Source organism: Labrus bergylta, chromosome 6 (assembly GCF_963930695.1).
Source record: "Labrus bergylta chromosome 6, fLabBer1.1, whole genome shotgun sequence".
In the NCBI taxonomy this organism is placed as follows: domain Eukaryota; kingdom Metazoa; phylum Chordata; class Actinopteri; order Labriformes; family Labridae; genus Labrus; species Labrus bergylta.
Genome location: NC_089200.1, coordinates 12,142,747 through 12,170,185, shown reverse-complemented (window position 1 = coordinate 12,170,185; position 27,439 = coordinate 12,142,747). Strand labels below are relative to the sequence as shown.

The following is a 27,439-nucleotide window of genomic DNA, read 5'->3' as shown; positions in this document are numbered from 1 at the left end:
CAAGGAAGTTTATTAGGCTATTTTCTTTTCCATCTCCAAAGAGAGATTGCGTAAAACCTTTTAATCATGGAAACGTGATTTAACACTCGTTTTTTTGTTTTGTCTTCTGTATGACCTGACCATGTTATATGGTGCAAAGACTAAGAATGAACTCCCCAAGTTTAAAAATCTCCCCAAACTCAGAACTGCTTTTTAAAAAGTTATCCAACCTAGGACTTTTTGTACCCTCCCATTTGCGGAGTGACTTTTTGAGTGTCCGAGTCCCTCTGAACGCAGCATCAGCAGTCAATTAGCCCACACCTGGCGTCAATCAGCTGACGGCGGGGCTGATTAGGCGGTTCTTAGGAGGAACATCTTCAGTCCTGTGCTCGGTGACTGTGTGGAGTATCCTCTTGTTGATGAACATGAAGCTTTCTGGACTTATTGTTGTGTTTTTACTCCTCTGTGTTGAACGGAGGAGCTCCGGGATGTCTCATCCTAAACCGTCCTGCAGTTACCCTCCGTCTCAGTGGTGTCGGTCACTGGAGATCGCAATAGCCTGCAAGGTGAGTGGATGAACATATAGCTTAGACATTAATTTGCACTGATAGAGGAGTCTGTTTATTTGTCTATCATCTGACATAAAGGGTCACAGCAGAGAACCCTTTAAAATATTTACATTAGCCTTATTAAATAATCTACAAAGTGTTATCCGATGCTCATATTTAGAGTAAAACAATGAAATAAAGGAATTTTGTCCTTCTTTACATTAGCCTATTTTTTTCTCGCTTGGTAATAGGCCTATCTCAGCTGGATGTGTTTAGCCTAATTACAACTGCTTAAAGCAAGAGACGTTTTTACAGAAAGGAGCAGCCTGATTGGTTATTTCTTTCCATTTTCTCCTACTTCCATTTTTCGACTATTATGTATTTGTTTGTTCAAGCAGCCGTCTGCTTTTTAATTGTCAATGCTGAAACATCAAAACTGTTTTATTGTAGGAATACAGTTCTTTCTAAAATGATTTACAATATTCAAAACATATGAGGCTAATGAACACTATGAGATTAATATTATCATTCGTTGTCCTAAACTGGGAAAAAAAAAAAGAGTTCAATGGAGTTCAAGGTCTGCAGCTCTGAGTTTAAATGAGAGTCATGCTCCTAAAATTGAGCACCAGTGGTTCTTCATGTGATGCGTAATTGGTTTATAAATGAGTGATGGCTGGAGGGAAAAACAGTAGTTTATTTTCCTTTGGATTTTGGCCTGAAGACCTTATCATGCTTTATTTGATAAAATGAGCAAGATTTCAACTTGATTCTGCTTTTAATAATGAACTAGCAATACACAATGACTAAAAATAAAATTGAGACTACTTTATAAGATTCTGTGTTATCACTGGAAAAATATCATGATGTGACACTGCCTGGGAAAAGGCAGGATATTTGATTTCAAAGCGGTTTGTCACATTTCAATTTGGATTTCTCCTTTGGAGATTGCACATGGCCATATTGAGATTTTTGACCTTCAAGCAAAAATAGTAACTTTAAAAAAAAATTAAAAAAAATTATTAACTGTAAAGTTCATGTGTCAGAACATTTGTGTTAGTATGGTAAGATGATGTTTTATTTCATGAACTAGACTTTGGAATTCAGCAAACCTTTGGACAAATGAAAGATCTGATCCACTCTTTACTTCAATAATGTAAAAATGTGTAGTTGAAAAAGTGTTAAACTTAAGGGTAAGACTTTTACTCCAAGAAGTTTGTGACAACAACACAAGTGGGTTTTATGTTAACTGTTGAAATCTTTCAAGATTCTAATTGATAACATTGTTTGATTAAATTCAAACAGTTAAAAGCAAAAAAAAAAATCATTTTAGTTTGATCTATTTTGAGACATTCAAGGAAGGAAAAAAAAAAGTTCCTTTGTTGTTTTTCTGTGTGGCGCAGGTTCAGAAGCAGTGTATGGAGGTGAATGCTACCAGACCAAACCAATCTGTTCCTCCAGTGTCCGTCACTCTGTACTATGAGAGTCTGTGTCCAGAAAGCAGATCCTTCATCACACAGCAACTCTTCCCCACCTGGACCATGCTGCAGGACATAATGACCGTCACTCTGGTGCCCTATGGGAATGCAAAGGTACTCTCATTCTGTTCCTCCAAATCAAGATTGTTAGACTTCAGTAATGTAAGAAATCTGAGCAGTTGCGCCTTTTCTCCTGCAGGAGATCCAGTCTGCTAACTCTCCCTTCAGCTGTCAGCATGGGGAGCCTGAGTGCAGAGGAAACATGATTGAGGTTTGTCAGTTTTGTCTCCAGCACTCTGTCACATTTCAATCACGCATCCAAAAACACGGGTGAAACGATTGTTCTGATCCGCAGGCCTGCATCATCCACTTAACCAGTCACTCAGCATTTCAGATCATCAACTGCATGGAGTCATCTGCAGATGTTGTCAGTGCTGCCCGCCCTGTGAGTAACAACAAATATTAAAAACAGCCCCTTAAAATGACATAGTTTTGGACTTAACTCCTTTTATCCCACTTTCATTTCTTTTGTTTTGTGATTAATTCTGGTGTTTTAAGTTCACAGGACAAGAACTGGAAGCACAATAAAGAACTTATTTAAAGTTTGTTCTAAATATTCCTAGCACAAGAGAGTAAATATTTGTCAGAATTATAAATTTTGTACTAAATTATTGTTTTCTTAATGTTTAATTTGATAATTCAAGTTTACAAACATTTTCTCAAGCTTGAAATTTATTGTGATTTCAAAAAACAAATGATACAGAATAAATATTTGTCAGATTTGAGTTTTTCCTTTATCCCAAGTGTTCTGAAAGTTGAACAAAAATTGTTCAATTCTTTTGTTAAAGTAATTGTCTGGAGGGACTAAAGCTGTAACTAACGGTTTTGTTGTGTCAGTGTGTGCAGCTGTACGCTCCCTCTGTCTCCTGGTCCAGTGTTAACTCGTGTGTGACGGGACACATGGGAAACCAGCTGATGCACGCCCACGCTGCCATGACCAGAGCTCTGAGTCCCCCACACACGCATGTCCCCTGGGTCACCTTCAACGGGGTAAAGCACTGATGACTTTAGGGTTTTAAGTATCAGGAATTTGTACATGCTTCTTCTTGTTTTTAAGGTAACCGGAATAGCAAGTTGTATTAACTTGTCAAGCAAAAAAATCTAAATTGTGTTTACCGAAGTCGATTTATTTTGATCTTGTTTACAGCCAACTACTGCATCCATTTTAGATTTAATGCAAACTAGTTATTGCCCCATCATCACTGCAGCTTCAGACAATTGAATACATATGAAATAAAGTACTCTTTGGTATCAGTATCACTTTAATGATACAACTGTTGGATATACCCAAACTTAAGGTAGATGATTAAATGCAGTTTTACAAATTATTGAAGTAATGAAGTCCTTGAAATAATCTTTTTTTCATTTTAATGTTCAACATCTCAAGTTACAACCTAAATAAGGGGCAAGCTGCAGAGAACAAATTACACCATCTGGTGTGATGCATATTACCTTTTACACAAGGCTTTGATTAGTGCACACATTGTATAACAATGTATTATTTCTCAAATTGTGATGTTTTTTTGAGATACATTATCATAGACTACTTTACATCTTAAATATAGTCACTTCTCTGGACATTTTGATAGAGTGTAGGTTTACAGTGAAACAGCTGAGGAGTAAAGATCCTCTGCTCAAAATGGAAATTAATTTCAAAGAATGATCTCGTTCATGGAATTGAAGTCCACTGAAAGTGGTTTAGGATTCTTGGTGGCAGTACACGTTGTTGCTAAACTGTAGAATAAAAATGGTGTTGCTCTACTTCTCTCTGTCTTCAGTTTAGATGTGGACTTCTGACGGGATGCTGACTAACAGATTTAGAATTGTGTTTCAGGAATTCTCTGAAGAGAATGAGGTTAAGGCGATGTCTTCACTTTTCTCTCTGGTTTGCCAGCTCTACAAGGTTTGTTTATAAAAATGTCTTGACTGAAACTCTACTCTGGGATATTTTGTGTCAGTAATGGTAGAGAATAGTTATTGGGGAACTTTGGAAATCTTCTCAAAGATAATAGAAAAGTCTTAATTAAAGTTTAATCTGTTTTCTTTATCCATTACAATAATGATTCTAAAGAGGAAGTGTGTTTCTTACTGTATTGGATGGTGCTGGGTTGTGACTGTGTGTTGTGTTTGCAGGGAGTGAAGCCTCCAGTGTGCACAGGAGCCACAGTCAGACTGAACAGAGGCTTCTGCTGAAGACAAACAGAACTTTAAAATGTTTACTGTCTGCTGACTAATTACACATGTCATAAATGAAATCACACCTTCAAATATAACTAACTTGCTTTTCTGTAGGTTGTTGTTTGGGTTTTTTTGTATTTTGAAATTCATGTTTCATCACACATCAAGCTGTTGATCGACACAACAGCCATAGTTCAAACTTGTGTTTTGTAGAGTCTAATGCACACACACACAAAAATCCAGTTTGATACTTGTCAATATAATTTATTGGCATTGTTCATTTAAAACACCCTGAACTCCCAAGACTCTTTTGGCTTTAAACGAGGAACAAAAATAAATTCATTTTCTTTGACAAAAACATTGGAGTGGCAGATGTATACATTCTTGTAATAAAGTTAACTTGATTTTTTTCGGCTCCAAAACATCTTATGTTACAGTACTTTGTCTCGACAGATGCTTTGAAGAATAAATACCTTTTTATAGAAGTTTACACAACACAGAGCTGAGGAAACGAGACAGCATGAACATTAATGGAGGCAGAATCAGCACATCAGAAACGCAGCGTGAGCAGAGATTCTGCTGCTCATCAACACTGGTACTGATGTTGTCCCCTAAGAGCCACTGTGCTGCTTTAACATGCTGATGCCAAACAGAGAGCATTCTGAGCACTGAGATACAAAGTGAACACTGGAGCGAGAGAAGTAAACTGTTAACATTTTGGAGTGTTGGTGTCTTTCATAAGTGAAAAAATAAATCCTTATTGCTTATGAATGATCCTGGCTGTGTTAAAATCAGAGGGAAGCACAGAACCACAGACTTTATTTTTTTAGAATTTATTTTTCATTTTCACTTTTGAATGAATGTGGCTTTTTTAAATAAAGGTTGAGTCCTGATTTGTGGCTGGCTCTCTAATTTAGAGACATATTTGTCTCCAGGTCAAAGATAATTGAACAATTCCAGCAAAGAACCGAGCAACTCTTCAGAACAAGATTAACAGTTTAAATTCTTCACTTGCTGCAGTGTTCACTCCCTAACTAAATCACAAAACTGTGAATGTGCTGTTTTTAGGCAAAATCAAGTAGTTTGTTAAAAATTAAAGAGAGTTTGTTGTCGAGGTAACTTGAATTAAAAGGCCAGAAATCATGAATTATTTCTCTTGCCGTTACATTCATACTTGGTTTTTGTGCAGGTATAGTGTTTGACCTGTGGATGGTGCTGGAGGATAAGTGTTGGAATTACCAGCACATTTAATCCAAATGCTCGACTAACCTTGCTGAGGTTTACGTGGCATTTACATCACAGGACTTTGAGGGTTTTAGACCCTGAGAGATACAGAAAGTGAAACACTGAAATGTTTTTTAACTCAATTATTTGACTTTTCTTTAAAGCAACTCTTTGTTCTGTTAAATTAGCATAAAATATTAAATACATTTTTGTTTGGCATTTGACAAAACCATACAAAGTATGAAAACTGGAAATGTATCGTTTTCTTACTTTTTCAGAGCTCTAGATGGATATTGTGAGTCCCAGCATGTTATAACAGCAGAATGGTCCTTTAACTATACACTCCAACCCCTGCCATCACATGTAAGACTGCTCATTAAAGCATACTAGCTGAGAGAATAAAATACTGAAGGACAAGTGTTTTCTACGACTACTTGACCAGGAAGTGCTTCATATCTCATGTAGTGGTTGTTGCTTCCTGGCCTCTACCTTTTGTGACGGCGACAAACACTGAACATGTACTTGGTACAGAAAGAGTCCTGAACTACACACATTCTGAAGTCTCAGCTATGTGTTTAGGAAAAGGATGAACAGATGATCTTAAGTCTCACAAAATCTAATAAATTGTCTTCTTAAATACTGTTTACATGTCTCATTAGTAAAAACTAACACTCTAAAGTCAGTGACTTTAATACAATCATAATGGTAAAATCTCTAGTGTAAAAATGTACAGCATCGTAGGCTGGCAGGTGTTTGTGTGTTTTCAACACTTATGGCACACAGTTATCCCAGTCAAGCACTTTCTTTACAAATAAAACCTGACGGAAAACTCCTCAGTTCAAACTACAGCAGATTCATTTCTGTCACAAATGTTAGAAGCTGTAAACCACTTGGCAGGGTGGGCAGCTAACACAATGGTGATTTATTAGGTGCTGTCTGAATATCGGGAAACAGCACATATTAAAAACTAAACAGGCTTTAACCCGTGGTAGAAGTTTAACTTTGGGTTTCAAAGTTCTAGTAGAAGTAGAAAGGAAACAATCAGGCTTAGACTGACATCAGGTTTTCCCCAAATTTACAAGCCAGATAATAATCACTGCTTCGCCATCTGCTTAATGTGTGTTTACAGACTCTGTGCTCGTGTAATCGAAGAAATGAAGAGTGGTAAATATCACATTCATTTGCTTGTGAGGCAGAGGTTAATACCCAGCATCGTCCCCATGGCTGAAATAATAAGTAAAGGCAGAAGTGCCAAAAGTTTTGGAAATGGTCACTTATATTAAGGCTTACAGTTAATAATGCATAATGAAGGACTTAGCTGCTTTGAGTGACAAGGTGCTGCTAGCAGTCTCTAAGGCTTTTCCTTAAATTATTTTGAATCACTGAACTTGACCTCTTAGGTATCAAGCCTCTCATCCAAATATGGTCAATTCTGACCCCTACCCCTCCGCAAAAAAGCACGATTGCAGCAGACAAAACTCTAGGCTTGAACCTAGTTATGTGTGACGTCACCTTGGCCACATTCACTTCTCTTACAGTCTGCTCCAGTCTATGGGAAAATACTAAGAAGGCCCAATCAAAGGTTACATACTGTCATATCATTTGTTTTCTTAGTGTCTCCAAAGCTCATGAAAAGAACAAAAACCCACAATGAACTGGTTATTCTAACAAGCACTGTCTGTTTAGCTGCTTATTCCTCACTGCCATAGACCTTCATTGTTTGTGTTGAATTATCTAAATGAGCCTCAGTGGTGAAATGATCGATCCCATGCAGCAGTAAATAAAAACTCAACAAAGTATTGAGGTTTGCTAAAAGCTTAAAAGATCAACTTCAATAACTTATTCACCTTTCTCATTTTCTTTTTTTCTTTTTTAAAGAGGAAAATAAAACAAAGAGTATAATTGTTACATTAAAAATGTATTTCTAAGAAGAAACAAATGGATTTGGGTCAGAAAGTCAAAGAGGAGGACTGACAGTATGAAGGAACTAACTAATGCATTGTGGGTCTTTTCATGAGATTTGCAGACACCAAGAAAAACACATAATAATACCAGCACTGTTCTTACTGAAGGATGCTTAAAGTGTGCTTTTAACTTACATTAACACTGCAGCCCAAAGCTTCTGTGTTGCTGCCAGACATCAATACATGGAATAATATTCTTGTCTTTTTTCCCCCACATTGTATAGATTTGTAGTTGAGGCAAAGCATCATACCTGGGACCACTTCATCAATACCAACTTTAAATGGTACACTAAGGGCTCGTCTTGTAATCTTATATGAGGGTCAAACATTTTGGTGCTGGTGTCTAATTGTTGAGTTAGTTTGTGAAATTCTGGCCTGCCAGTTTCCTGCCCTGCCTTCTGGCTCCTCGTGTCTGATGTTGTGTGCGATCAGTAGGGCTACAGTGGGTGAAGCCCTTTGTGTGACTGAATAGAAGAGCTGAAGGGCAAGAACGGTAAAGTGCTACTGCGGACTGGAGGCACCCTGATAAAAAAAAATGCTTTTCAAGCTTATAAACAGAGACAAGACCAGCAAATGTACAACAAATGAAGACCTAAAAACAATGACAACATTCAAATCATCTTAGGTAAAAAAATAAAATAAATCATACAGGAGGTTTCTTTTGGGTTTTCAACGTGTCGGACTGCAGTTCAGTCTTCATTGTTCAATCTCTGCGCTGCTACAAGCTGGTTTAAATATACATTATTTGATTGCTTCACTAGCCAGATTTTCAGTTAAAGGGTTTTCATTAAATGTAGAGACAGGTAGATCTCAGGTGTCTCTGGTCTGGAGGTAAATAAACAGGAAAGGCAGTTTAGGGTCGGGTCAGGTCAGGGGTACCCACTACATCCGTGCTACATTAGATTTATGTTTCTCTTCATACCCTGAGGTTAAGGCCCATCCATTTTCTCACGGCTCATATACGTCATGTATTTGGCAAAAACGATTCATCACTCACATCATTCTTCAACAAAAAAACAAATCATACTCACTTATTCCAATCAGAATCTGTACTTTCATAACCTTAATTAAAACTATGGTGCAAAATAATATCCAAGACCCAGTCAAACCACGGTGCTCCTCGCACTTCGCTGCACATGTCTGAACGTCATATGCTGTTATTTTGGAGGAAGACATTTCCTTCACCTCTCGTTCTCCCCAGTTTGAATGCAGCAGTCTTTGTCTGGGACGCTCCGAACTGAAGCTACAACAAAGCAGGACGGGACACAAAAGGCCGATCAGGCACCCAAAGAGAGGCAAAAGCGATTTGTCTTGTCAGAATAAAAAATCAGAGAGGGTGTCTCCAGTGTAAAGGGACTGTAGTGATTATACAGACTTTTGTTGTTTAAGGCCTGCCCCACCCCATCTCACTACATCCAGCGCTCTTGTCTCTTGGGTGGGGCAGGTTGTGCTGGTTGTTACGTTCCCATACGTAGACAGGCCACCCCGTCGCCCTCCTGGCTCAGGTCTCTGTCCCTGTCGGCGCCCTCCTGTCCCGGGGAGGCAAGTGTCCTGTGGGGTTGGGGGCTCCGCACAGACATGGCAACCAGGCTCAGGTTCCTGGATGGGTGAGGCGAGGGGGGGCGGTACCTGCTGCTGCTGCTGCGTGGGTCTGGCGACAAAGATGGGGAGGAGGAGTCTTGGTGCCGCTCCCCACCTGACTGGGATTCTTCATCTAGAGGGCTCTCCAGATCAGAATCTAGCTCCTCCTCATCCTCCTCTTCTTCCTCCAGAGTGAGTTCAAACTGGAACTTGTCCCCTGTTCCTCCTGAAGGGAGGGTCCCTCCTGCTCCCAAAGCAGAGTCTCCTCCTGGTCCTAGCCCAGCCTGGAGCTCATCAGGGCTGGAGGGTGAGGGGCTGTGGGGGATCATGCTCTGGTACCACTCCCTGTTATCCTCCAGCGTGTCCAGAATGTCCTGAGCGTCAGGGTGCACCAAGTCTGCCCAAGTCTCCCAAAGAGGGTGGACGATGTAGTCGATGAAACCAACCTGGGTATAGGCATAACATTAATTAATTCAGAAACATATATAACTTAAATTCAAAAGCAAACAGATGAGGAACGCTGGAACATGTCTTTGCTTTATGTGTTCAAATAATAAATCCTTCAACATGTGTTACTCTGAGTTAAATGTATTTGCCCTGTCATTCCCGTTGTCAGCAGATGTTACCTGGTTCTTCTCTATAGAGGCGTTGTGTTTGTCACACATGGGGCTGATCTCCATGCCCTTGTCCCGCTCTCGGTCTCCCTGGGTGAAGAACTCCACCATGATGCGGTCTGTCCACTTCCTGTAAAGCTCCAGTGGTTTGGTTGGGTTGCTGAGGTCGGCACAGTGGACCATGTTCTGAAGAACCTGCAGGAGAAATGTTAAGTTACAGGAGCCAGTAGCCTCGTGTATGGTGCGCGCGCCCCATGTACAGAGGCTATAATCCTCCAAGAGGGCAGCCCGTGTTCAAGTCCGACCTGTGGCTCCTTTCCCGCATGTCATTCTCTACTCTCTCTCTCTTTCTCCTCTATTTCTGACTCTATCTGCCATCTTGTCTCTAAATTAAGGCATAAAGATCCAAAAGACCTTTAAAAGAAATGTTATGTTTCTCTGATGACAAATACTGCATGTTTTCTTTTCCAGATGGTCCCCGTTTTTTTTTTATAAACCCACCACCAATAAATCTGAAAAAGTTTCAGGGATGTAACAGCAATACTTATGTTAAATTTGCCCTGATTTTGCAAACACCACAAAATATAACTAAACATACAGAGGATGAAATAGTACCGTAGTAATCCAGCAGGTGGCAGCACTGTGTCACCAGCTTCCTGGCTGAACAAAATATATATGGAGAAATGCTGCTGCCAATACCTGAGATCTAATGTTATTTACAGCTCACTCTGAGCAAATCTTTTTGAACAAATTAAAGTTTCTCTCTTTGAAAATAGTTTAATATTCATATCTATATAGTGTGCGTCGTTATTTAATGTGTATTTTTGTGATATTCAGTGTCATTAGGAGGAGTTCTCACCTGGATGCGGTCAGAATAATTGTCCAGCAGCAGGACTCCCAGACTAGTCACCTTCTTGGTCTCCACCATTGTCTTCATGTCTGCCAAGAAGTTCATGTGTTTGGACATATCGGTGGCAAGCACCTAATGAAGACAAAAACCACAAAAACGGGTCATTGCAACAACCGTGACCTACAACAACACGTTTATCTGGAGGAAGGGCAGGAGGCAGAAATCTTCAGGATTAAATGATATGATTAGATGATGTAGTCTCTTCAACAGGGGGTGAGAACTGCCCATCTAATTCTATATTTATCAATGATTACAATTGTATTTTTCCAGGGTTATTTAGTGTCTTTCTTTAAAACCCATACAAAGTAAAACGATTCCAACAAGCTACAAGAGTAACACATGAACATGGGATTAAGCCTGGTTTGGTGGGATATTTGTATACTGGGAGGCAAACCCTGGCATTAAAATAGCTAAAGCCCCTCAAAAAAAATGATTGGAATAGGATGTAGGGTCTGTCATATTGTAAGACTTGAATCTATTGTCAGTGTGTAGGTTGCACGATTTGAAGTTCTTCTCAATGTAGAAATTGAAATTTGAAGAAAGTACTTGCAGATCCAGCAGATAGGGAAGAAGAGCTGTCTGAAAAAAGGCGACCAAAGGCCAGTTTATAGAGACATCTACATGGCCTGAGTCAGACTTGATGTTATTCCAGCAACCTACTTAAAGTACTCTGTGACCATAAACATAAAGCTTCTGTAGCAGCTGTACATAAACTTTACAAACTGTCAAGGGCCAGTCCAGGTAGAGAACGGCTGCAGAGGAAATCAATATTGAATGTGAAAGATGTAGCAGTCTCACCATGTCAATCACCATCTTGCGGATGGAGTCTTTCTGCTTCTTGCTCAAGTTTTCAAAGATGTCACAGTTGTCTTCTTGGAGCAGCTTGAAGCCAACTGCGAGGTGATGATTTTCCAGCACCGAGGCATCATTGTACATCAGAGCTAGCTCAGAACCTTCAGTGATGTAAGTTGAAGTTGTTGAATAACATTTATCAGAACAAACAAAATGTTTCTGACTGTAATTAAATGTTCTGAATCAGTGCTGACTGAAGCCCAGTCTTAATAAGAGCCAGTGCCGTTACAATATTGTAATATTAGCCTGTGGCTACAAATATTAATAATACAAATTAAAATAATATAAATACAAGGTGACCTTTTTACACGAAGTTCTCTTTCCATAATCTGAAACAACAGTTTTAAATATGTGTTTATGTTTATAGTTTTCTGTATTTTAAGTGGTCTCAGGCAATAAGGGGAATCGTTCTCTTTTGTGTATTAATTATTGTTGTGGTTTTGTACAGAGACGGAGAGAAACCTACTTGTGTTGATCAGAAACTGGTTGGTGACTCCTGGGTGGTCAACATCATGGATCGCACTAGCAAACAGAGCAGCCATGATCTCCAGATCTGTGAACACCGCCTGGGGTCAAGCAAAGCACAGAACAAAAATTTACATTTTTATACTAACATACTGACATTAAACTGTTGTTTTGACCTTTTTTTTTCACACACAAGCTTCAGTGTCCTCCTGTCTACTGATGGAACTGTGGTCCATATGTTTATAAGCTGCATCCCAAAGTCCATGAAAAATAGAATTAACAAAGACATCATGAGGTAGAATAAGAACATTGTCTGTCTCAGTTCACCTCTAAAGCAGGGGTGGATAGGAGGACGTGAGTGGACTGCACCACATCGGCAGCATGAATGTTGTTGTGGTAAGCTACATCAGCATGGTAGTGGTCCTCCAAGGTCATCATGAAGGTGATGAAGGTGTCAATTGGGATCTTAAAGGTTTTCAGAAGGTCTCGCTCCTGGCAAGTAAGAGGAAGGAGGAAGTAAAGAGTCAGAGTCACAGTAACCCTGAATTACAGTCTCTATTCTGTGTTGGTGGTCAATGTGTGAACTTTAAATTGGCTGTGATTTCATTACAGCATAATCCCTGTATTTCTTTAAATTAGATATTTTATGAGGTGAGCATAATATGAGCTGAAGGATTTACCCACCTGGAAGACGGAGTACATGACAACCGTCAGAGGGCGGTTTCCAGAAAATTCAGCTATCTTGAATATATCCAGACCCCAACGGTTAATGTTCTCGACCTCCTGGAGAAGTGAACAGGTTATCTATGAGACACAGTGAGTCTATGTTTGTGTGTTTTTCTGTCTGTGAGCATTTCTGTGTGGACAGACCTTGGCAAGCATGCTTTCCTGTGATGTGCTGACTCCAAAGCGAGGGATGCAGGTAGATGCTAAGCCAGGGCTTTGTGTTACTTTTTTCACCCCGCTGATCTGTGACATCGGCCTCTTTTTCTTCTCCTTCTCCTTAGAAGGTGGAGACAGGATCTCCACGTCATGTTGTTTCTCTGTGCAAACATCGAAGCATACTGTTTAATAATATGTATTTATTTGTAAAATTGCAAGACACTTCTTCCCCACTGTCATATTTACCTACCGACTCCAACTCAAACACAGAAAGTTATGACCTGTTATAGAAGTATCTTAAAGAGGTGCAGGGTTTCTGCACACATGTCTTAGGGAAGAGAACATTCAATAAGACTTCTTCAACTGCACAAAAAGTTGTTACACTCAATGAAGCAGTTTTTTGTCGGTAGAAAAAGAGAAGAAGCACCAGGAAATGGAAATGACTTTACAGAATATGTTGTGATAAAACAGGCATTGCCTCACATGTCTTAACCCACTGACCTTTCTGAAAGCATTACAATCTTGGCATTAATCTGTCTTTCTTCCACACAGCACAAGAAAAAAACCCAGATTGAACAATTAAAACCAATCCCAGAAGACCTCTCTTCACTTTTCTCACATAGACCAACTAGACTGCCAAGGGGACCATAGTTTGTTTCTGGTCTGCACTCTCAACTCCTGCTTTATTTACTAGCTGACTACTAGCCATGTGATAAGTGTAGATTACTCATCAACTTCTGCTGTTTGCATCCAACCTAGTTTATTCTGCTAAACCACCATTGTGCTCTCATCATTATTATATTTTGCACTGACTGTTAATTATTTGCACTGACTGTTATTTAATGTCTGTTTTTGATCATTTTATTCTTTTTAAACATTGCCAAAATGTTTTAATTCATCTAGGGGTATTCTTAAATATTTTTTTCAGGCTAATATATATGTATGGGAGGGGGGCGTCGGGTTTGTGGTTAATTTGTAACAAATGTTTCATGTCATCTGCATCTTAGTAACCTGCTACTGGATGCTTTGAATTTCCCTCGGGATCAATAAAGTATCTATCTATCTATTTATCTATCTATCTATCTATCTATCTATTTATCTATCTATTATTATTATTATTATTGATCAAAGCAATCAGCAAGCGCAAACAATTGCTGCAGCAAGTACCTCTGAGAACACTGAAAACATTTCAACTTGTGAAAACAGCACCTGATACAAACTCTACTCCTAACATCACATCTATTTCTAATACTTCATGTCACAGTGGTTACTACTACCACTGCTCTACTATTTTCACTAAAACTGCCACAAGCATAATCCATCTTCACCTAATAGTTACAACTACTCTGGCTAGTACCGACTTGTCTTGTAGTTAGTCGTGCAGCATGTGAACACGTGTGCATTAGTTACAGTGCATATTTCAAAGGAAGCGTGTGATAAAAGCAAGCCAGCCTTCAACAAAGCATAGAGACATTAGGGAGGGCAGTCTGGATACACTTACAAGCTATTAATGAGCAGCTTGACTCATTTCAAACCGACTGACACAGCTGATCTGTCAGTCTACATGAACATCATTTCAGCTGAGGTCAGGCAAAAATTAAATCCTCGTAAACAGATCATTCAGATCTCTTCTACCAAACATACTGTCATTTTACCTTCATTTTACACAAATGTTCAGTTCAATTTGTCATTTTCAAAATATTAACATATGCCTTATTTTGTTAAAAATGTACATGCCTGTTTTTTCAACGCATACTGAGAGTCTGTAATAATGACATCGTCAAAAACAGGACTTTACTTTGCTCCAGTATTTTACTGTTGCTCACAATCAGTTTAAAAAACTAATTTATATGCGTCTCTTTTTGGAGGAGTATACAAAGTACGACAATGTCATCAACATGTCAAATAGAATAATATATAGATTGAAATGAAAGCAATATGTTTTGAATGTTTACATTACATAGTATTCACTGTATTTAGACCAGAGTTAGTGGGTCACTGACACAGATATATTCATGTAAAATCAGTACACCTGCACAACATTACTCTATTTTCAGACCAAAACATGGTGACCATAAATGTGATACATGGCAGCAGGAGCAGAATAACAGTAGTAGAACGCTAAGGATGATGGGTAAATCTGCCTTACAGAAGCTCAGCCTTGCCTTCAGCTTGATGACAAAGCGCTTCTTGTGTTTTTCCAAATGTAGGTATGAAAAGGTTTCATCACGACTACAGGTTGGAGATTCTTTTTAACCCAGAAAGAAGCTTGACATCCTTTAAGCAGAAACACAGAGATCACCAAAGCAAGGTCTCCAACACCAGAATCACCAGAATCTCCATATCATTTGTTGACACAAAGGTGCTGTTTAAGAAGACATGATAGTGATGAAAATGACTCATCCTCATTTGAACAAAACTGGACAATAATGAGCCCATTAGCAATCAAAGACAGCCTGTTTCCAAATATCATCCTCCCGGTAGGCAGGATTTACTGACAAATATCCCGATCAGAGCCACGATGCGAGCCCACGACAGCATAAAGATGCAGAGCGACCTGAGTGACAGCATCACACGAGGCGCTGTCTGGTCCCTCTCACCTCTCTCACAATGCCTCCTCTTCCTCACACCCACAACCATCGTGTTCATTTCCAAATGCAGCCGGCTTTAATGCTGAGGCACTCATAGCAAAACAGCATCCGACTGACAGCTCCATCCTCGTTCGGCTGGACCTCCATCCTGCCGGCAGGGCTGTTGAATACTGAGCCTCCTATTGATGCAACATGCCGTCTAATAAAATTGCACCCTGTTGCTACGACAACGCCACACAATGTGTCAGGGAATGCTGTCTGTCGGCGCGCCTCCTTCTCCTTTAAGGAAGGAGAAATCTCACGTTCTCTGTTCATTCTTATTAACAAGCAGATCTCCTCTCCGGTTAAAACATGCTGTCTTTATATTTTCTGCCTTATATTCCTTCTTCCCTGTACAATTTCTCCTTCCAAGAAATGTTGAAATCCTTCTTGGATTCCTGATACGTCTCCCCGCTGTTGTTTCCTCAAAACCCTTTGCTCCTCTCCCTTTTTTAAATGTAATGTTTTTTATGTGTTTAACATCTCCTGAAGTCACCCCCCCCCCCCCAAATGTATTTCATTCTTTCCCCCTAACTTTGACTTGACAAGAAAATTAATTGAAAAGCCTCTTTTGCTTCTTTGTGTGTAGAGCACTTTGAATTGCTCTTTGTATGAATGGTTCTCTACCGTCACGGTTTTTCTGTTCATCTCATAAAACAGACGGTAAAACCATCAATAAAGCTAAGTCATGCAAATGCACAATTAAGTTCCTTTTAGTCAGATGAGCAGGCAGCACAAAAACATAGGCCTCACTGGCATGTTTACTTCATTTTGTTTAATTCACAAAGTGAACATCATATTTTTATGAACTGAGTAATTTCAGTGAGATGACTCAAAATAGTGTTTTGATTGTTCAAATACAAAAACATCACCAAAAACTGCTGATTCTATAATTTCAGAAGTTATATAAAAGCACTCCAGTTTAATTTTAGAGTTGACTGAACATTATATGATTTATAAATATACCATTTCTACAAGGTTTTAGTAAAACACTGACTCACTTGTAGCTAATTGGACCTTGTAAACTTGCGACCGATTCAGTTCCCATAAAAACACAAGTTAAAGGAATTTTTATCAACAAGGATTTAGCTAACCAACAGCAGCTCTCCCTCCCACAGAGACATTTCATTTGTTTCATACTGGTATTTCAACTCACCTAGGAAGGTGTTTGCGATGAACTCTGACACCTGATTTCCTGAGCGGCTTGTCTCTGATAGCTGGGTCAGCTCACGGTTTAGCATTCTCTTAAACTGTGAAGACACAACAAAACCAGACACAAAAAGGTGGTTAGTCCAGGTTCATAGCTGAAACATGTACATAGATTAATATGTTATAGAATAGAACCCTTAAAGTCCCTGAGTTCCTCCTGTTCATCTTTTCTCCTTGAATGAGAAATTATTTTTCATTTAACTCCTTTCATGAACTGCCTGAACACACTCCTAGAGGACGTGATGTTTACCATATATTATGATTCACATGTCACACTGTTTCATTCATAACATTTTGTTACCTGATGAGAAGAATATATAAGTGATGTTTCAGTGATAAGTACATATTCTAAGAGTATACATACATTTTTTTTTTTTTACTTGGGAAGATAAATGTACAGAATTAGACAACATATCAGGTTATTGGAATAATAATAATAAAAATAATAATAATAAATCATACAAATTAGCAGGGATATGGATTACTCTGTGATAAGACATGATGCAACGTTAATGTTCATTACCTTAATCAACAATGAAAACAATAGTGAGTTGCAGCCTTAGTGTAAAATTAGGGGCAGACAAAGGTGTCATTCAAGCAAATTAATTTAGTTCCCCCTCTCAAAAATCCACTGAGTTGTTTTGTATAATGTTAAGTACATCACACAACATCCCCAGAGGATGTCTGTCTGAAAACACAGTGAGAAATCTGAACTGTTGGGATCTGAAAAACACTAGTTATACATATTTTAAAGAAGATTTATGAGAACAGAAGTGTTCAGTATTTTTTCAGCAGTAGCTTCCACACTGATTATGTAACATATTTGGCATGTGGTGGCTGAGGGAGGGGATGTGGAGTGGAGAGTGATGCTGCAGTGTTTATGTTGCTACTATATGACAAAAAACATTCATGAATTAAGATCCTTTAACTAAGATGTATCTGTTTATCATTCGGCTTCCTTCTTTTGTAGCTTCTGATTCCTCATGTTTTCCTCAGTCTCTGCAAACTACTCTCACATACCCACATGAATTCACATATTTACATTTTCAAACGATATTCAACATATTTGTTCTGCTGCAAACCAAGAAACAGCGCTAAAATGTCATTAAATAAATAATTAACAGAATGTCCTGCTAACATGCATGACTTTTTTTAAAATCAATTTGTTTTGCATACACACATATACATGCATACGCGAACATACTCTCGATATTCAGCCCGTGTGGGGATCCAGTACTGATTTAGATCTAATGGGCAGGATCACTCAGCGTTAAGCCCTCTGCAAAGCTTACACTGCTGCCCATCAGATTCCCCTGTAAACAAGGCAAGAATCTTTCTACATGGCTCACCTGTGTGAGTCTCCAGCAAAGACTATCGAGGAAAGCCGACGCAAGCATTTCAAACTGCGCACGCTGATGTCAGAGGTTGCTTAAATCCAAAACCACAAGCAGATAAGTTTGCTTGTTTAGTAAATAGTTGTAATCTTCACATTCATTTCTGCTCCACGCGCAGCAGAGTCGCTTTGAACATGAGAAAGAAGTCCGTTTGGAAATGAATGTTCCCATAGTCCCTTGTCCTGTGGTGGAGGTGAGGTGGGGGTTTGGGGGTCAGAGGGAAAGGGTAGGGTGTTGTGAGATGGGCGCAAACTGGGGATGTGGTCGACCATCAGGGTAGAAACGGTGTGACTGCAGTCGCTCATCCAACTACTGTCACACACTCTCAATGAGACACGTATAGAGAGAGCGGGAGGCTGTGAGGAACCCCCCTCCCCTGTCCTGCACACAGTCCCCCCTTCTCTAACCAATAAGATTCGTCCTGCTTCGGGGGCTGGGTGGAGAAGAGAAATCTGAATGGGAGTTGGAGGCAGAAAAAATGTAGCCGCCAGGTGGTGGAGAAAAGCAGGAAGGAGAAGAGTTTGGAGATGCTGATTAACTGATTCAGGGGAGGGATAGCCCATTCATGATGCCTGGAGGGTCTGACAATGTGTTCCAGTGCAGCTGTATGTGTTATAACCCCTGAATTTACCTTCATATGTCACTTACATTTAGTGATAACAAATATAAAGAAGACAAAACTTAGCTTCTTTTTTTCTTGAGGTATATTTGATATATGTTTTTAGCCAATCATATAGTGCAACTTACTAACTGTGCTACACCAGCAACACTTTCTATACCCGTACAAACAGAAAGTTTGAAGGCACTTTCACTGATCCATTCAGGTTTGCTAAGAAGTAGACTTGAAGGATATGAGAAAAAAAGCAGCTTTTTTCCAACACTTAATTGGCACAAGTTAATCTAAGGGTAGCTGATAGCTAGCTTGAGCTTCACCTCACTGCATCAAAATGATGTGGACATCTTTGCCATTATTTATAGGAACCAGTCCAATGGGTACAATGTAAAAGCAATGCTTGTTTAAATATTTATTGTGATAAATTCCGACTTTAGCAAAGTAGTTGCTAATTTAATATTGCGATAACAATGAAATTGTGCTGCCCTACTGAGAACTTTGAAGTTAAGGTATTGTCAACCCACCTTATTGGATGCCATTTCGCCAACAGAGTGTCTTGTTTGCAGCGTCTCCAGCTGGTCCAGACACCAGTCAAGTTCCTCCAATGTCTCCACTGCCAGCTTCTGGCAGGGCTCCTCTGAATGTTCAAACACAAGCATGTTACAGGTCAGTCAATACAAATGAAATTGTCTGTATCCACATTTTTGTAAAGGGAAACAGAGTGGGGATATTGCAATTTTAAATATATGTTTTCTTGGCACAATTAAATAAATGTTTATAAGCTTTTCTTGTTGGGAGTCTCAGTCAAACCTAAAGCAGGGGTTGTAACTGAAATTAGCTTTATTTAGAAAAAATGGCTTATTGAGAGTTTTGCTTAGAACAGTACAACCTTAACTCTATTTACAGTGACGTATGTGCTACAAACCTCAGATATATTAACACTGACCTGTAAGACATGGCTTACACATGGGCGGCTGGGTGCTGGTTGTAGGCCGCCTGAAACGAGGAACAGATGCAGTGTTAGTAAAATAAGAAAATGACAAGCAGCTATGTGTACGTTCCAACAAACCCAGAGTTCACTCACTACCAAGGATTCATTCGTTGCAACAGCTCAGATAGTTCCAATGTCAGAGTCATTTACAACTTAAATCTTACACCTAGTATGGTGTAGGCTTTAGTTATCATAATGCTTGGTCATATTTTACACACATTTTCGTTTCTGTGTGTTGATTAACAGAATTTATTTTCTCTCCATTAGTGCGTGTCCATAGGATCATGTTTGTGCATGTGTATATTTCAGCCTATGAGTGTGTTGCATGACTCATTAACAAGTGTAAAAAACAGAATTTCCCCTTGCGGGGATCAATAAAGTAAGATCGTCTTCTTCTGTTTGTCTATTCAGAGACAAACAGGTACGAGAGGCAACCCTAAAATGACCAATGCTTTTTTCATTGGTCACATGGAGTCAAAATGTCATGTCTTAGGTCAGTTTGGATGTTACGTTCTTCTAATTAAGATGTTCCTTACGTTACCGTGGTCAACCAAACAAAAACACAACTTAGGTTAAACATTGGGTTTCAATGTAGGGTTAAGTGTGGACACTGCACCCAAACTTAATGCAGAACTTAAACATAGCTGGTGCAACAGGCCACTGGGATTTTTTCATGTTCTTACTTGTTTCCCACTCGGTCTTGGAGATGTGTCAGAGCAGCAAAGTTAGTCCTTACTGTTCGTAGACTGGCAAGAACCTTAAAGAAAAGAGAGAAACCAGGAGTGAGGACGGCACGTGTAATTCCACCCATTATTTGACTTTTCTTTTAACAACCTTGTAAGCCAGATTGTCTTAGAATGAACCTACAACCGAGAATATTCCAATTTGAATTACCTACTGTATAAATACAGTAAAGAAACACAGATGTTTTTCAAACCACATTTATCCCAGTGCTGTCATAGAGCCACTTGGTTAGAATACTGTTTTTAAATTTTGACTTGTCAAGTTTTATGAAAGTGGTCAGTGACTACAGGAAACTCCGGGTCTCATAAAACCAGAAAAACATATGCTACAAACCTGTGCGAAAGGAGTCACGATCATGTCTTCTCCATGTCTATAAAATACGACAACAAAAAAACACAAAAAAACAACAGAAACAAACATCCAGTGAATAAGCCAGATATACCACTCGATTGCATCAAATTAATGAAGAGAAGCACACAAATAATGACAAAGAAGGTTGGGACGACACAGGGACAATAGAAAGGTTAGAGTTCCCTATGAGCAATAGTTCAAAAATCACACGAGTCACAAGCAGGGGAAAGGACATATTTTAAGTTCAACAAATATTACTTAGAGGCAAAGATGAAAAATCAAGTTTAACTTCAGTTGGTAAAGCTGTGAAACTAAAAACTTAATATGCACTTAAGTAAGACTGATAGTGTAGTGCATATAACCATTGAAGTTTTATCAAACTAATCAGATAAACCTGCATGAAGTGATGTTACAAACTTCAAAACATTTTTGAGCTAGTTATTTTAGTTTATAAAAAATGAGCTACAATCATTCGTTCTATATTTTACATCATATTTCAATTATCAAAGCTGTTGCTTTCAACAACTAGTCGACATGAAGCTGCACAGTTTGATGAGAACGTTGTTCTAAAGCATTTAACAGCTTAAATGTCCGGCTCTACAGAGATGATGAAGCTAAAGGGAAAGTGAATATTGACATTAACTTTATGACCTGATGGTGTCTGTCTGTGTTTCTTTGAGGGTAAAGCCACTCTTACAGTAGGTGTGCATCCAAGATAAATATTTGTAGAAGTTGAAATGTGCAGGTGACAAGAGATGCTCGTGCATTAGGTGGTAAGGAAGCCAATATTTGAGAAGGCATGCATGCCATTAACAGTTTGACTTAAGGCTAATCTATATTGACTGTGAAAAGTACAGACTCAGTCATGCCAGCATATCCCTGACCAGCAATATGAATTATGTAATATTAAGTGCAGGATTTGGAAAAACCTGAGCTATTATTTCTGTTCACCGTTTCCTGAATTTGAGGGTTTAATAACAAAAAACCCTTTTAAATTTATCGTATTTTTTTAACATACTGGAAAATACATAGCATAGCCTAATGTGGGTGAATACAGATCACCATCTATCAAATGTTTCTGTGACTGTCTCAGAAAACTCAATATATTTATTCTATATGTTGTTCAGGTTGTGTTCAGGGAAAGCTGATGTTTAAAGTGGAATTCTGAGTGGTAGTGCGGGGTGTAGGGGGGGAAATTGGGTGGTAGTGGTGGTGGGGATGATGGTGGTGGTGGGAGGGTGAGTTTGGGGGGCGGGGTAGGGTGTGGGGGGGGGGGGGGGGGGTTAGTGATGTTGACTTCTGGCAACATGTCACAGCCCAAAGAGGCAGGCAGAAAATGACAGCAGTCTTCACATTTTGTCTCACCGGGGCTGCCAATTGACTTCCCAATGCTTCAATCCTTCCTCCCTTCAAAACAAAGGAGCGACAGCTATTGGTGGTTGAGACTGCTAGCTGCACACAGAAACCTTTGGCTGCACAAACAGGCAAGAACTGGATCAAAAGCTAGTTCTGAGCTAAGACTACAGCTCTGACTTGACTTGTATTTCCTAGCTACACTTGACTGCTCTTCTTGTTAACAGAAAAACATGATCTCTGCCACCAAAAACATCTGCAAAGCCAAATGCGAAAATAATTGCAATGTTTTGAGTATCAAAGAGTAAAGTATAGTTTCACATAAAAACATTCGTATAATACATTTATGTTTCCCCTGGTAACTGTTCTGTAAACAAAGTGTACTAGATGTATTCTATGTTTAAGGTTGATTCCATTATTTAATTATTATACTATTTTTCACTGCTGATGTACATCACTGAGTGACTTGTAAAATCCAGAGATTTAATTTCTTTGTATCAAGCACCTAGTCTGTTGTTAAATGAAAAGTTAAATAAACAACTTTTAATATTCATATTTAAAGCTTAATAAGTTGTGAAGTTAATTGGCTTGTTCAAGCCTTCATTAATCCACTGTTGTAATTTAGTTTGTAGTGGTTTCTTCTGGATTCAGACCCATAGATTTCCTCTGACTCTAGCTAAGCAGCTCCACCATGCAAGAAGCATGATGTTAGGCTACAGGTCATAGGAGAGTATCTTTGAAATACTCACAGGTCGCTGGCAGTGGACGAGTTGCGTGACATGGTTTTGGGTGAAAGGTCGAAGTCTGAGTCGGAGCGGTAGAGGAAGGACTCGCGGCGTTGACTGTGAGGGAAGTTGGCCTGAAGAACCAGACCAGAACCGGGGCTAGTCTGAGAGTCCAGTGGACTGCGACCCACTGACAAGCCATTCTCCACATCAAAACTGCAAAGAGAGAGAGAATAAATACATAAAATGACTGTTGATGTTTACTTCATGATTCTTTAAACTGCATTGTTTAAGGTAGTCAGGTGACAGCCTAGCAGCTACTACTACTACCTTTTTAAACAGTGCCATGACCGATGACAAACTCCTAATAACTAACACTAAATGTACATGATAAATCGGAGGTACACATAACAACCACAACAGTACAAACCCTGTGACCCCCACATACTGTGAGCTGTATTTTAACACATGGAGTAAGAAAATAAATAAGACAAGGCTGAGATAAGCTAAACGATAAAGTCTCTGCAGAGTGTCTGAAGATGTACGTGGAATATGCAGAAGGCAGCATGTCCCATTACCAGATGGTATTCCAAATACACTAGCATGTTTTATTGCAATAAATGATCTCAGACAACGACAAAAGAAAGTGACAGCAGGTTTATTTATTCTTATGTTTTCAGTATGTAAAAACCAACCCATTCATGAAAATAAAGAAACAAAGTGTATTTGATGCTGTTTGAGGGATATAAACATTTTCCCCTCACAGTGAACGTCTTTTTGAAACAGTCTACCTTGTGATGACTTGCTTTTTCACAAACGCACTCACACACATATATTTCCCTCTGCTATCGCTGTATGACGTCAGCACTGACTTCATGTGAGGTGCGTCAGAAGAGCTACTTGTCCATACAGCCCCCCCGCAACTCTCTAATTTTTACCCACCTCCAAGCCTCTTCACTGATAAGACACCCCCATTACTGAACAAAATTATTTATGTCTATGCGCATCAATTTAAAAAATACACATTTTGTGTGATTAAAATGAAATCTTTGGTATTTTCATGAAAAATCTGCCTTTGGTCCATTTGGTTTCAGTCTATCTACTGTAAGCACACAGTATAACAGCCCATCTCGGTTCTTGAGAATTGCAAACATTCAACAATTTTTAAAAGTGAATTTTCAAGTGACTGTTCAACCACAAAGGAGTGAAGAGCCTTGATAGAGAAACATTAGAGTCAGGTTCTTTCTATTTTCTTCTCTGATGACTGATATTGGTAGTGAAGGGTTTATACCATAATACCATTAACATGAAAATGATTTCTTGCTGATCTTTATGAAAATGTTTTTGCACAGCTCATGTTCCCTCAGCAGGGCTCTGCCTTTCTCACAGACACGCTGACTTCATAAGAGAAGTAAAGATACTGTTCATTCTCCAGAAGAGTCGAAGATTTAAACCAGCAACCTTTTGGTTACAACTATTCATATTTTGAGATGATATAAAATGAACATTCAAAGAAATTCAAAGCACTGTTAAGTGGATCCCACATAATTTATTTTACAAAACAAATAGTTTTCTGGTTATAACAGCCCACTCATTCTCTGATCATAACAAATAATAGCTAACAGAGCAAAGGACGCCAGCTTCTACAGTATGCCTATTTTTAGCTCAGTGTGCCTCAGGCACTCCAGCAATAGCAGTGGCTGATAAATCAAAGATGGCTATTATGCAATCGATGCTGAATGAAAGGCCTAATTCACAGAAGCAAGAGAGAGAGAGAGAGAGAGAGAGAGAGCGAGAGAGAGAGCGAGAAAGGATCGGAGGAGGGAGAAGGTGGGGGTTATGAGGAAAGCTGTATCCAGCACAGTGATGTGGTACAGCATCTCCCACCTGATTGGTGTGACATGTCAATGGGGGTGGGGCTGCAGCAGGGCTTACCTCAATGATAACCCTCCCAATACACACCTAACCCAAAACCTATTTTACACCCCACCCCATGGCTTGGTGTAGCCGGCTGTGACGAGGCTCCATCAGAGGAGACCAATGACGTCAGAAGCTAAAAATAGATCTGCCTGCCAGGAAAGACGGGCACTAGGAGACTCGTGACAGTGCTTACGTAGATGACCCCCCCCCCATCCCCACCCCTCCCCCAAATACATATTTGAACATATGAAATGAGATTTTTTTTTAGTTTAGTTCCTCTTGATGGCGCCTTTCAATCCATTATTTAGCAACATAATCGATTTCTTTCATGAATCCACCTGAATCTCTCAGTGAACAAGGGCACTGAAGCTCAAGGACACTTTGACGATCTACATGGCCACTGTCAAGATGTGATCAGGTCAGATGGTCTCATGTTATACTGTGACCGTAGAGCAAACCATTGGATTAAATTACTAAACATGTTCATTTGTAATAATTAGTACACTGAAAACCAAGATTTATGGATTGCAATAACTGTGTTGTGTATCTTTTGAAGGCAAACTTTCCTACTATCCGTTCTATCTTTAACTGAAGAACAAACATAGAAACAATTTATCCAAGAAACACATTTAAATAAGCTTATTTCATAGCAGAGTCTCCATCACATAAATGGTCCAAGGTTACAGACCTGATGATACCTATATTTAATCTGATGCTTTCTAAGACTGCAACAAAGAATGCACAACACATTTCTAAACACTAAATATGAAGTAATATCCCCTATACATCAACACATTTTTATTTACAAAAAAGGTTTCAAACATTTCACATTCTACAGATTTGATATCACCATTGAGCTTTTTAGCGGCTGCAGTTCACTACGTTTACTGCTGATTCAAAACATTTATTCCCATTCAAGAAGCAGCAGCCTACAGACTTCTGATAGGCAGACAGCGCCCACTATTGAAGGAAAAAATGTACTGCAACTTCTTTCACTTATTCACATGTCCTCATCTTGTAAAGAATTGTTTTTCACTGATGAAATAGAAAAATTAATTTGAGAAAATGAATCTAAAGCCAAATAATTTTCAGATGTGCAGGAACATAGAATCTCTTACCTTTCACTAAAATGTTAAATCTAAGGACGTTACATAACGGATCCTAGTTTTTATCTTTTGAGGCCTTGATAGGTTAGCTCTTCCATGATATCTCTTACATTGCATGTTTTTTTTACAATAAAATGCTAAATAAGTTGAAACAAACATTTCATTATTTGTCTGTAAAGTTAAGAAATCGACTGCATCTTATTTTCATCCATCACTAGTAAAATAGAGAAGTAATGGAGAAGCAATGAGGGACGGTGGATGACACAGCTCCTCTAGGGAATATTATGTTTCTGGGGCAGGAAGGGAAAAGTATGTGAGTAGGAAAGCAATGCAAAGGATATTAACCTATTGAATAATGCAAGGGATATGAAGCAAACAAGTAGAAAAAGTGAGATGTTGGGGAAAAAAGGAAACATCTTTAAGAGTTAAAGAGTTTACATTTTTAGTCTGTGACGTAGATAGAGATGAAAATGTTTCCAGCTCAAATACATTTTTTGCCAAAATGAGACTGTTAAGATGCCGACACCAGACTTCAAGAAAAACACTAACAGACACTACTGCTTTCATTAGAATTTTTACAACTATATTACTCAAACATCCATCAATGCGAGTACAGTCTGTAAAACAGCAACTACTTGCTTCTGTAATTGGGTAAAACAAGCCTCCTTTTTACAAACAGGCAGGCAGGCGTCCTGTTCAGTCACAGCACACACAACAAGTTGACCTTGGTGCGTCTCCTGCCTCCAGCATTGTTTTCCATGTCTCTGACGTAAATGACAGCTCCCTTTTCTCTCTTTAACCCTGTTTTTTTTTGTTTTTACTAAACTTTTCTCACACTCTACCACACACAACCCACAACTAAGTCTGCCTTTGTTCCCAAGATGTTTAGTTTGAACCTCATTACAATTTGGAAGGAGAAGGATCCTTTTACTTGAAAATAATTTAGAATATTTAAAATAGTTTATTTGCTTTTGCTAAAAGCTGGTGGATGAAGAGCCATATGAAATATTTCTTTAAACCAATTTATTAACCATTATATATATATAGATCAATCCACAGGGAAAATATCAACAATGTTCGAAAGCTAATGTGACTTAAAATGCTTCCAGAGTGGTAAACATTCACATTACAATGATATTCAACATCAAAACACACCTTTCCATAAATGTCTCTGTAATAATGCTCCTCATTGAACAAAGTACTTGAGTTAGGGTCACTTGGCTTTAAGGCTTTTTCCCAAGCCATTTTTTCAGTTATATCAGTACGTCATGTTCTTTAACCCGAGACAGACTTTATGACATCTTTAATAGCTTTAACGTTTTAAACAGCACAAAACACAACACAGGAAATATAAAGTATGACCAGTTCCATTTCCATGCATGTGTGATTGTGATTCACTCATGGGAAACCAGGGCCGAGGGATTCAAGGGATCCATGTGAGAGGGGTACAGAAAACAACATTCAAGGACAGATGTTATTTGATGGTGGATGACACAGGCCCAGGGTCAGAGGTCAACCTCACACACACATATACAATCACGCTCCCTCCGGTTTGCTTCCCTCACAGCGTGGGAATTGTCAGAGGGGCCCAAAACATCACATCATGAAGGAGGCGAGAGGTGCGGAGGAGAGAAGAGGAAAACAGACAATATGAGTGTGTGTTCATGAGAT

At 39.1% G+C, this 27,439-nt stretch overlaps 2 protein-coding genes across 3 annotated transcripts in view; one reads left to right on the top strand and one right to left on the bottom strand.

Moving 5' to 3' along the window:
• The first annotated feature begins 311 nt into the window (after positions 1–311).
• Positions 312–4,353, top strand: ifi30b (IFI30 lysosomal thiol reductase b). Its single transcript, XM_020655525.3, has 7 exons — positions 312–545; positions 1,928–2,116; positions 2,202–2,273; positions 2,358–2,447; positions 2,900–3,052; positions 3,897–3,965; positions 4,196–4,353. Exons 1-7 carry the CDS (start codon positions 399–401, stop codon positions 4,253–4,255), a joined length of 780 nt encoding a protein of 259 aa, XP_020511181.2. The 5' UTR covers positions 312–398; the 3' UTR covers positions 4,256–4,353.
• Positions 4,354–4,478: 125 nt separating this feature from the next.
• The window catches only part of pde4cb (phosphodiesterase 4C, cAMP-specific b), an 89,333-nt gene continuing 66,372 nt past the window's right edge, over positions 4,479–27,439 (bottom strand). For both annotated transcript variants that reach the window (XM_020655513.3, XM_065955754.1), the window contains 14 exons: positions 22,767–22,958; positions 20,647–20,683; positions 20,253–20,326; positions 19,525–19,574; positions 19,103–19,215; positions 16,519–16,612; positions 12,721–12,893; positions 12,535–12,633; positions 12,178–12,342; positions 11,852–11,951; positions 11,332–11,486; positions 10,483–10,605; positions 9,636–9,818; positions 4,479–9,455 (listed from right to left, as the gene is read on the bottom strand). In XM_020655513.3, coding sequence (XP_020511169.2) covers positions 8,886–9,455; positions 9,636–9,818; positions 10,483–10,605; positions 11,332–11,486; positions 11,852–11,951; positions 12,178–12,342; positions 12,535–12,633; positions 12,721–12,893; positions 16,519–16,612; positions 19,103–19,215; positions 19,525–19,574; positions 20,253–20,326; positions 20,647–20,683; positions 22,767–22,958 — 2,128 coding nt within the window. In that variant the 3' untranslated portion in view covers positions 4,479–8,885. The remainder of the gene's footprint in view (positions 9,456–9,635; positions 9,819–10,482; positions 10,606–11,331; positions 11,487–11,851; positions 11,952–12,177; positions 12,343–12,534; positions 12,634–12,720; positions 12,894–16,518; positions 16,613–19,102; positions 19,216–19,524; positions 19,575–20,252; positions 20,327–20,646; positions 20,684–22,766; positions 22,959–27,439) is intronic.

Coding starts and splice junctions, on each gene's coding strand:
- ifi30b (XM_020655525.3), top strand. CDS start 399: ATGAACATGAAGCTTTCTGGACTTATTGTTGTGTTTTTACTCCTCTGT. Junction 2,117..2,201: donor TGCCCTATGGGAATGCAAAG/GTACTCTCATTC, acceptor TTTCTCCTGCAG/GAGATCCAGTCTGCTAACTC. Junction 3,053..3,896: donor CCTGGGTCACCTTCAACGGG/GTAAAGCACTGA, acceptor ATTGTGTTTCAG/GAATTCTCTGAAGAGAATGA.